The 11224-nt window shown below is 37.4% G+C and overlaps 1 protein-coding gene across 1 annotated transcript; it reads right to left on the reverse strand.

The window, feature by feature from the left end:
• Positions 1–3177: 3177 nt before the first annotated feature.
• FAM221A (family with sequence similarity 221 member A) lies at positions 3178–11218 on the reverse strand. The gene is made up of 6 exons (XM_017731183.1): positions 9698–11218; positions 9047–9237; positions 6802–7008; positions 5874–5984; positions 5136–5224; positions 3178–3410 (listed from the first exon to the last, which is right to left on the reverse strand). Exons 1-6 carry the CDS (start codon positions 9745–9747, stop codon positions 3348–3350), a joined length of 711 nt encoding a protein of 236 aa, XP_017586672.1. The 5' UTR covers positions 9748–11218; the 3' UTR covers positions 3178–3347.
• Positions 11219–11224: the final 6 nt, after the last annotated feature.

Genomic DNA, 11224 nt, shown 5'->3' on the forward strand with positions numbered 1-11224 from the left:
AATAGTATATTTAGTTACAAAAACCCCGTAACAGGCACACCTGTGCAAGGTCTTTTAGACTGGAAAACATTTGTTGGATTTTTTTCAATTATATTTGTGCTAAGAACAAATACTATCACTACCTTCAAAGTTGTCTCTTTTCTTAGGCCACATGGCTACAAACTACTTCTAGAGAGGCTCGGGGACATACAGTCATGAGACCTGCCAACCATTTAGTATGCACAACATGCTGTAAAGACACTGACAACTTGACAAAGTAACTGCACGGATGCCATTACTGGTTGTGAATTCACATGTCGCATTCCCCTCGCTCCCAAACCTGAGACAGACAGACGTGGTTTGTATTTAGCACAGAAACACAGGGAACAGGGAGGAGCTCCTCGCGCTCCACTTAGGATCACTGACCAGTGTCCACTATCATAAACATAAGGTGCATCTAAGCCTTTCCACAGGATGATCAAAACTAGTGATAAAATGCTGTTGCACACTCTAGGAAAGTTGTAATAATGGCAAAACAGTGACTTGAAAGCCATCTATTTTAAAAATAAGACATGCTTAAGCATTGCCCAGGGCCTGTGCAATTAGGCTTTAACAGCTTAGAGCACTCGTGTGGATGAGAACAAACCCTTTTCCCCGTGCCTGATTCCTTGGATTAGGGTCAGAAACAGTTAATGCTTCCAGCTGAACGACAGCTCTACGCCCGCCCAATAAATCGCACAGATGAATTGGTAACTTATCTGTCCCATGATATTTTGTTCAAAGTTCATGGCTGCTCTCAGGAAAACAAACCATCAGCGAGTACCTGTTAAACCAAGCTCTTTATTTAATGAACACTGCTAATGGCACACGCACTAGCATTTGCTCTCTGCTTTCATAATTTAAAAAAAAAAAATTCTTTTCTAACAGATGTATAAAGAAATTTTTCAATAGAATTGGTGGTTGGAATTGTGATCCTACAAAATGATTATTGGTTTTTAGGATAAAGTTAAATTTCACTTAAGATATGACATCAGTATTCAGTTTTCACAGCCAGCAAAGTTATGAGATATATTGTAGCTGGTTTTTCATGTATAGATGCCAATAAAATTTCAGCAAAAAGTACTATGCAAATACTAAGAAGTCAAAAACATGCCTTCTAGTAAGGATGGAGAGTTTCTTTTCCTTGGACATCATCAACATGAGTGAAAAGTGGTCAGAACTCCTAAGCAATATTTAATGCCATTGATATTTTTATGATCGAACCTGTTTTCCAACTAAAACTAAATATCATCAAATAAATGTTACGACTTTTTTTTATCTTTAGAGTGGCAACATCAAAAAAGTTAAAGCACAGAATAAATTTTTTTAAATTACCTTAGTAAAACCAGTTTGTGATGATCAAAGTACAGTTTAGTAGGACTGAATTTGGCAGACAAATAACAGACAAATATTGTCAATTCAAGATGTAAAAAATTACATTATTTCCTGAAAGTTATGTTATCAGTATCAAAAAACCCCACAAAATAAAAGCTTTTTGTAATTATTAAAACCTCTCTCTTTAGCAATATTTTGCTGTGAGAAAGCTCACTGCTGCAAGACACACATAGATTTCCAGAACTGCATTCCCTCATGGGTAAAGTCATGGGGATAAGTAGGAAACTGGAGCGAACTTCCACTATTAAGCTTGTAATAATCTCTTTGAAAAACAGAGATAATTTTTTCCTGTATTTTTATTGACTTTTCTTTATGAATGCTATTTGTATTTGTTTGTTTCTTGTGATTACACTGTGAAAACCCCATTTATTTTCAAGACCAAGCAGGGGATGTGTAGAATGGATTGCCTGCCAGGGCCAGAAGAGGGAGCTCAAATCAGTACTTTCATTTATTAGGCTAAAGCAGCATGTAACTGTAGAATTTAACAGTAAAGGTACTTTCAAAGCACTAGTTAGACACTTTGATGCATCGTGCATTTAAATTAAAGTAGCAGATTAGCCTCTCTGATTGGCATCTGCAGTAGCGGCAGTATAGGTCAGAGTTAAGGTAAAAGGCTCCCTTAAAACTGAGCCCCGACACTGCAGCTGATACCTGAACAGAAACCAAGTTGCCCTGCAATAAATGCCTTCAAACCCACCTCTTTTCCTTTGCCCATCAGGCACATAGAGGCATTATTTCCAATGGGAAATAAAGCTTTGTAGGCTTCTCCCAATTCTTGCTGTAGAGTCTCAGTACACATCCCCCCACCCCCGTAAAGTTTCCAATCCAAGAGACATCTTCAGGTATTTTTAAGAACAAACTGACTTACACCTCTCTGTTCTCAAAGGAGAATAAGTTAACTCAGGCTTTGCTTTTGCCTCCTAAGCTGCACTCCGTGCCAGTTACTCTGTTCCAAGTTCTTGCTGTGCTGCTTTGCAGAATTAAACCACCACACAATCACTAAATTTTATATTTTCCTGCCCACTACCTTTGATACAACCTATGTTGCCACAGCTGTGAATATGGACAAAGAATACAAAAGCACACCTCCTTGAGATGATCCACTCTTTGTTGGGTTAGACAGGATGAATCTGTTGGATAAATAAGTTTGTACCAAACAGTATGCAGTTGTTGCTTTACATGCTATAAATAATATATCCATTTCCACTTAAGGTTTTCAGAAGTTTAGTGTAATAATTGTTATGGACAGTGACAGACAAATAGAATTGGGAGAATTGTACCACCAAAGAGATCTGGGATAATGTATACCAGCAAGATCCCTTCAAGTAGCTCATAAGTGTGGAAACGGGTTTGCAAGTGTACAGAATGACTTTTTTTTTTTTAATATTTATATGATGGTAGGAACAGAGACTGCAGAAGTGTGAGAGAAGAAGGGTATGTTTGAATTTTATGTCAAGGCAATGAAATCAACAGAAAGGGGGAAAATATTTAAAGAAAATATTAAATTGTCAGTATCAACAGAACAAATCTCACCACATAAAAATCCATAAGAAAGATAAGTTTAAAGGACTCTACAAATAAAGAAAATATATAATGAAAGTCTAAGAATAAGACATATCTTTTCTTTGCCCTCCTACAACCTAATATTTAAACACAAGGTTGTTCTCTCAGACCTTAAATAGCAGTTCTGCAACTCTCTAAATACGCTTCTCCATTCTCAAAGAAATATCTGTGTAACAGTTCTGGAGATTAGAAACACATTGATTAAAGAAACCAATTTTATTACAACAAGATAATTTTAAATTAATTTCGGCAAAGGAACAAAACAACGGAATAAATAAATGAATAAATACAAGTATGCGGGGAGGCACAGAGAAAGATACTCAATGTAATAATGAACAATGTGCCAAATAATAAATAAATATTTATTAATCTCATGGCTTCTTTGATGGCACTGGATTCCTCTCATTCTGTTTAGCAGCTTTCTCCATTTTCAGCTGTAACAAAAAAAGACACCAGCAGTGGTTCAAACATTGATTTGCAAGCTGGCTAGCAATGCAATATTAAATTTCTACATTCAGCCACAAATTTACCAGGGTGATACATGCAGTGGACAAAGGTACACAACATTGTTATCCCAACCTAGCACTGCTTACATTTGTACCACAGGACAAAGCAGCACTTGCATGGCGCTGCAGCTCCTCCCTATTGAAACCAGGGCTGCCTTATCTCTCATAATGGCAATCTAGGGATTTAAGAATCTCTCAAGGCCAGTGTCTCTCATGAATGTTCACGGGTTTATCTCTATGTCAATGAAAGGTAGAGCAGTTTTATTGCAGATGTCTAACAGACACAGCTAGATGAACCAGCACACACAAAACCACACAGGAACGGAGCTGAACCTTCATCTCAGTGTTTCCCCGCTGACCCACAATGCCATGACTTCCTCTTGTAAGATCTTTCCTACACAGCAGGCTCTTACAGCGTGGTAAAATTTATCAACATGTACATGTTCTACTCTGCCACTTTTGTAGTAAGACTATTAATCCAAACAAATGTATCTGTTGGTTTTAGAAGCTACGGTTTTTCTCAAGTATTGTTACACTAGTAAATGAAATCATATTTAGAGCAATTATATAAAAAGGATGTGGAGATTTTACATCTCATCTAACACACTTGCTGCTATCAAAAATGCAAGAAAAAAGAATTAATATGCTTTTTCCTACCATAAAATAAAATCAAAAGGAAACAAGACCTCATTCAGCTGTCTAAAAATGAACTCACAGCTAAGAAAATGTTGTTGGTCTACACAGAAATGCATTTTAAACCACTTTTCCCTATTTGGAGGCTTGAGGTTTTTATCTAAAATTCCTACAACCTTTTGCAAAGAAAATAAAATCTTGGGAGAAAAAAGAAACAGACAAATTTGAATTCGATGTTTTCTATGAACCAATGTAATATTTGTAACATCCGTCCGTATTTTTGCGATTATTTACAAAACAAAGAAAATTATTTAAAATTTCACAAAGCTAGAACAGCCTTCTCCTTTACAAACACCTTGCTGCAAGCCAGCAAGAAAAACAGCAAAACAGTTTAGATTTTAAAAGTTGATTCTGCAGCATTGCCTTACGAAAGGATTCATAAACAGTCGAGACATACTTCAGCTGAGATGGTGGAGCTAAAGGGCTAATGTGAGGAAAGAATAGGTATTTAAACATGTGAATAACCTACACTGCAGGGCATTTAAATTGAAGGTAGTCAGTGAGGTGGAGGAGGCACCTCTAAGTGAGTGATACAGATCATTTACCCTATCAGATTTAGCCAAATTTACGCAGACATTCATTAAAAAAAAAGGAACATTATAAAGTTTTAGAACTGAAGTAGCAAACACACAGTCCTAAATGTCACTGGGGAGTTTCCATGAGTCTGCACTGTTGTCTCTTTTTGCCACATAGTAAAATGTTTTGGTTTTCTGTAATAGAGAGTTACCTCAATTAAAATCTGCCTGGTTAAGGTAAATGCTATCCCACACATGACTGATCTCTGAAATCCTGTAATAGCTCATAACTCTATTTAAAAATTTATGTTAAGAAGCTAGCTTTCTCAGGAATTGAGAAGGAATTATATGATGCATTTATATGCCACTTAAATAATACATTTATCAGTTTTAGATATCCTCTTTGAAAGTGTATTTAAATTAAGCAATAAATGTAGTAACTTGCCCGTTCCTGATAACGTTTTTCAAAGTAAGCCATGTCATCAGCTTCTGATTGTTTTCCATGAGAAACTTGCCCTGTGGCCCTTGAACTACCTGAAAAACAAAACATAAACAAAAAACAAAACCCCTTTTTTCATTAATGATACTTGCTATTCCATTAGTTGTTTTACATTTGGCAAAACCCATTTAAAATGGAAACTCAACTTTACAGGCAAGCACAAAACCCAGCAATTGGGACCAAAGAGAAACCTTTTTAGTCTAGGCTTGCACCTATTCTAAATTGTCTTAAAGGAGTTCAACAGCTATAGTAATTGCTAACTTGTTGTACTAACTAAGGGACGTAAGTGTAAGTGATCCACAATCCAACGTAGAAAAAGCTTGCTGGCAGATGGCAGTTTCACAGGTGTGCTGAATATGTACAACCCATTCAGACATGATGAACTTCTAAGAGGAATTAAGAATTTTAAAAATTGATCCAATGTATACATGACACCATTAATGGAAAAGATAACAAACCCTAAGAAAAAAATAATTTAAGGTTTAAAAACACATCACAAGCAAAAATAGCAAGGATTAAGTTATTCTAAGCATTTGAAGCACATGAATGTCATACTAACTTATCACATAGCAAGGCTTCAATACTCATTTTAATGCCCTGAGCATCTTTCAATTCATTAATAAAATCAATTAACTTTATATTAAATTCTTTTTGTATAACAGTATTATCCTACTTATACATCACCTGCTATTTGCGGCATGGTTTGAGCGGAACCCGAAGGCCCCTGAAATGCTTTTAGAAATGGATGATCCGTGCTAGTAATAGGGGCTTCTAAAAGTGCAGCAGAAGGAGCACCTGTTAGAAAATAAGTTGAATGAAAACAATAATTAACTCCAGGAGATATAGTCCTAATACACATGATGGGGTCAAAACAAGGTTACAGATTCATATCTACAACTCTCAGCGCAGACCCCATAAACTAGAGTTAACAAAAGCATTACAAGGATGGGTTCAAAAGGAGTGAAAAGCTTTGTTTCTTCAATTACTACAGTAATGTTGTAGTTTCTAAACTTCAGACAAATCCAGGAATCCAGACCAGAATTTTAAAAATAAATAATGTGTATGTGGCAATAATAGATAAAACAGTATTTCAGGACAAAACGTGCGTTATTAAATGACACAAAATCACAGAGCAGAAAAAATGTCAAGACCAACTAATGTGTCTGTTAAAAAGTTCTACCAATTACCTCATTTTTTTTATGCTGAACAGCTATTAACCTTTGAGTTTGAAAACAAAAATGCTGTAAATATATAACCAAGAAATACCTGGGTAGTATTAGGCTAAAGGACTAACATAAATAGAACGTGGAAGTATTAGGTTACAGGAAGTATTAGAAGTTAGAGGTTCTTTCTACGGATATGCTGCATTTCAACCAGAAGCAACTAGGTTGAACACCAGAATTGATGAAAAAGAGTTTTTTATCAACTCACTACAGGGAGTGGGACAACTTGATCCCTTAACACCTGAGGACAGCTGGAAAGGAACAGTCTTTCTGCAGTCCTACTCCTATTGATCCAATTTGCCTTCAAACTTTGAAAATCTATTTTGATTTAGTACTTTTCAAAACTTAGGTGGGGAATTAAAATTTCACCTCAGGTCAGCCGTGCATACCTATTCCACTGTCATCAAGCCTCATGTAGCCTTCTGCTAGAGAACTAAAACCAGTCAGTCCTCCCATAGCAGCGTAAGGAACATCATGCCCCACAGGCTTCCCTTGGGCTAAGCGCTCCTCTTTTGTTTCCACGACTGTTTCATGAGCATATGCTGGCTGACCACATGCACAGGTAAAGCAGCTATGAAAGCCTGAGCACCTGGAACCTAAGAGACAAAAAATGAGTGAGACGGTGATGGAACTTGAGCATCCAGCTGTATGAAAAGACCATACAAAAGAGAAAGGAGGACTCTTGGGATTAGATCATGAAGGCCATCCAGTGGCAGGCTCTTACTGGGACACGTTTCAAGTACCTCTAAGGATGGAGATTCTGCCTCTCTGAGCAGCCTGGACCAGTGCTGGATCAGAAATTTCTTTTCTGATATCTAACTGTATTTCCTATGTTGCAACTTGTGTCCATTGTCATTAGCAACACCCCTCTCCATCCACTTACAATGAATAAAAGGAAAAGAAGTTCTGACACTGGGTAAAGCTGACAACCTGCCAGCATTTTGGCACCATTCCTTCCAAAGGGGTATAGCATGTGTCGATGTCACATGGCTAAGAAACTTCATATCACAATTTATTACAGAAATCACAATTTAATTGTCTTTTAAAATTAGCAAAATTTTCTCAGTAGCAAATAGAGACTGTGGAAGCAACAAAACAGGTTCTATACAAGATTATCATTAGACTGACTTTCAGGGGTTAAGCTTACACAGCCACAGGATGTAACTGAAATATTTATACAAATGTCATGGAACATTCAGAAACAGAGTGAAGTGACGTGTCTGCTCTAGCTACATCTAAAGCCGTCATCAAAGCCCCTCTGGAGCAATGTGACCAGTAAATTGAGGAAGTGATGTTGCAAATGTTTCATTATTCAAATTACCCTGCTTCCAAGTCACAGTTCATTTTGTCGAGCACCAGGAAAGATTTCTTTTAAGTCTTGTGCCATATGTTGATCACATTTTTGGAAATGTTAAAGGTTCTTTCATATTATTTTGGGTACTCCTCAGAAACAGAACTCTGTGTTTGGACACAGAACACAGTATATGCAATATATACAGAGCAACAAGCAGTTAAGGTTTTCAGTTATAACTTATCTATCATATTAGATTTATCCACACTGGACAAGACTAATATCATTACATTAAAACAACACAAGTCCAAAAGAGAAGCAATTCTTGGCACTTCACTAGGAAATCTGTGAAGCCCTCAGAAGTGTCTGGTATTTTTGAGAAACAGTAAACAAAAGGCATTATATATATTAATATTGAAAACACTGTGTTCTATGGATTCAGCCTGAATAATCCAGCTGCACATTTAAGATTTTCACATTACTTAGGGCAAATTCTTGAAAGGCTGTCATAAAGATATTTTATGGTTTATTCTGTGGGATATGATTCTCAACCAGCAAAAGTTGCTTACAGTTTTCTCTGTACAAAATAGAGACATTCCATGAAAGAAATTTAGTAACAGCACAGAATTCTAGCAAAAAAAAAACCCCTTCATCTTATGTAATTTGAGGTTTCAAACTAAAACATCTTTGTGCTTTATTTATTTCCTGCGGTTAATAATTACTGCTGTTTCACTACATTAACCTCAAACAACTGTAGTAAAAAGCTTCCTCTTAATCCCTTCTCTAAGATCTTGCTGAAACTCCATTCCCATTTGCATTTCTGGACCCACAATCTGTATACTCATGAACTGCTTTGTTAGAGTGCTAGCATTAGTATTATTTGGGAACAGAGTACTACTTCCTGCTTAGTTGAGAGAAGATATAAAAATATATTAATGTTATAGTCAACTAGGCAATAGAGGAATGAAGATCAACACTTCTCTCTCTCAAATTACCAAGTTCAGGTAGAAAAGGCATGTGCATGCAGCTGGAAGTGACAAACTGCAAACAGGGTGCTTTCATGCTGTGTATCTTCAGACACCCATCTCCATAAGCACTATCTGAAGCATTCAGAGATTTAAACTCCTTCACAGGACCTGGGGAAACTAAGGATGTTGTTCTAAACCCTCCTGTGCAAAAGCTGCTGTCTTCCTTCCCACTTCTCATCCTTCCTCAAGGATGAAAACGCACATCGGTGACAAGTGCAGCACATACCCAACACCCGGGGCAGAACACAGATCCCTCACTTGCTGTTCCTGTTGAGTTTCCTGGCAAAGGGTGCTGCAAGCCCAGCAGTAACTTACAGGAGTTACAGGGAAACCCAGGTGCTGCACTGTGCTGATCAGCGAAGTGTTTGCAGCGGCAGCGGATGGGCTGGGTGCCATTCAGGGGCACAAACTGGTAGGACTGGCACGGGCAGCGTTTCACTCTGCAAGGCACACAGATAGGCCGCTCTTTGGGAAGCACCTCATAGTCAGTTTTGTGTTGTTTATACCTGTAACAGGAAAAATAATAACTTTTATAACTTAGCATTTATCAGATAGCTAACTGAAAGGCTTATAATTTACTTGACAAGTTTGGTTTTGAAGCAATTTTAATTATATTGTTAATTGTTAATTTTCAATTAAGTGCATAACATCAGATGCTTTTACATCTATTCTTTACATAAATATCACATATCCTTATGTTTCATTTTGAGAGCACTACTAGAATCAATCTGATCTACATTTACTCATGCCTTACAGCTGAATTTATTGAGACTACAAAATCATTTTGGTCTCAAAAATATATTGACATTTACATTTACAAACAGTTCTTACTATTTAAAACCTAATTTTCTCAAGCCTTAAACCTTAAATAAACTTGCCTATGTGCTACTGTAATGTGTCTGGGAATATTTCACATTTTCTTGATTTTTAAAAATATTAAAGTGTAAAAGAAGGGAAACTACCCACCGGTGAGTACAAAAGCACAGTGTCTCTGGTCCTACAAGCTTACAGTCCATACCAGTTGGTGATCTCCAGCTGACGTACAACCTGTTCTGTAGCCGAGCTGGTAATACTTTTCTTTTGTACTCCTCGTATTCCTCAGGAGTAAAGAGCTTTCCTCCATCATCATCACCTACAATTCTGTATACACAACATAAAAAAAGCCATAAGAAAATGAAGACAATAAAAGTAGGTTTCTCCAGATATTTTTTTCAAATAATATATAGCAGCGCTTCTTCTGTAAATGCAAAATAAATCTTTTATTTCCTATTACTGTTCTAATAATTTAACAGAACTATAGCTGATTTTTAGAGAATATTTTTTGAATAATGCTCTTTTAAAAAATTTGTTCTGATGGACTGAAAACCAGTTCTAAGAGAAAAGGAAAAAATTAATACAGCAAACTACCAACGGTTCTTTTGGCAAAAAAAGCAATGAGCATCAAGGGTCATGTAGCCAGCCAACCCTGCCTCAGACTTCTTGACTAACCTCTGACAAGTCACTTCACTCATCTACACCCAACTATACTGCAAACTTGTATCAGGAGATTAATCTTAGTCTAGTCTGAGTATTCAACTGCAAGCAGGTAACCACACTGCCACCAAAGCAACAAACAACACATCCAAGCTGTCTTCTGATTTGCAAGAAGACTGTGCCAGTTTCTGCAGCTGAAGTTGGTGGGAGCTGTACCCTCAGTTCAGACAGGCCCATTTGTTAAAGCTATCACTATGTTCAAATTCAAGGGCAATGAATAGCTGGAACTCTGGAGCAGCATCCAAATTCTGCATTTATGGAAACAATTAATGACAATACATAAAATATGTAAAATAGAGTTGAGACTTAACTGCAGCACTTACCTATGCTGAAAGTGATTTTAATAATGTCTGTAAATATTTCAGTTATTCTTTCTTGGATATGCTAAAACACACTGAATGAGTGATTCTTTGCCAAATATTCTGTGGATTTGTGCACTGCCAGCATTGTACGGCACCAGAATAATGTGCCAACACAACGTTATCATTTGCATGTCAACCCAGCCAACACCCACTGAATCACTGCACATCTTATGTAAGAAATACCACTGTGCTTTCCTCTCGTGTTTTACTCAAGGTTTTCCTAAACTAAATTAAGACCTCATCTCAGCACAATGACTGTGTTTATTTTTGTTCAGCCTGTCGAGAGGACTGCTGACAAGATTAGCAAAGACATGCAGCAGTATAAGGGATTTATACAATGCAAAACTTGGAATTCGTGATGCACAGAAGTCCTTGTATTCTGAAAGAGCAGTACGGCTGGCAGATTATCAAATATTGGCTTGGATCGGACGGGACCTTAGAGACCACCTAATTCCAACCCCCCTGCCGTGGGCAGGGGTGCCACTAGCAGACCAGATGGCCTCTCACAGCACATCGCACAGACACGCTGCCGGGCGGGCCCGGATGAGAGGGACGATGCGTGACTTCACCGCTGACAGCCAAGGTTTGCAACGCGTCC

The sequence above is a fragment of the Corvus brachyrhynchos genome, unplaced genomic scaffold (assembly GCF_000691975.1).
Source record: "Corvus brachyrhynchos isolate BGI_N302 unplaced genomic scaffold, ASM69197v1 scaffold84, whole genome shotgun sequence".
In the NCBI taxonomy this organism is placed as follows: Eukaryota; Metazoa; Chordata; class Aves; order Passeriformes; family Corvidae; genus Corvus; species Corvus brachyrhynchos.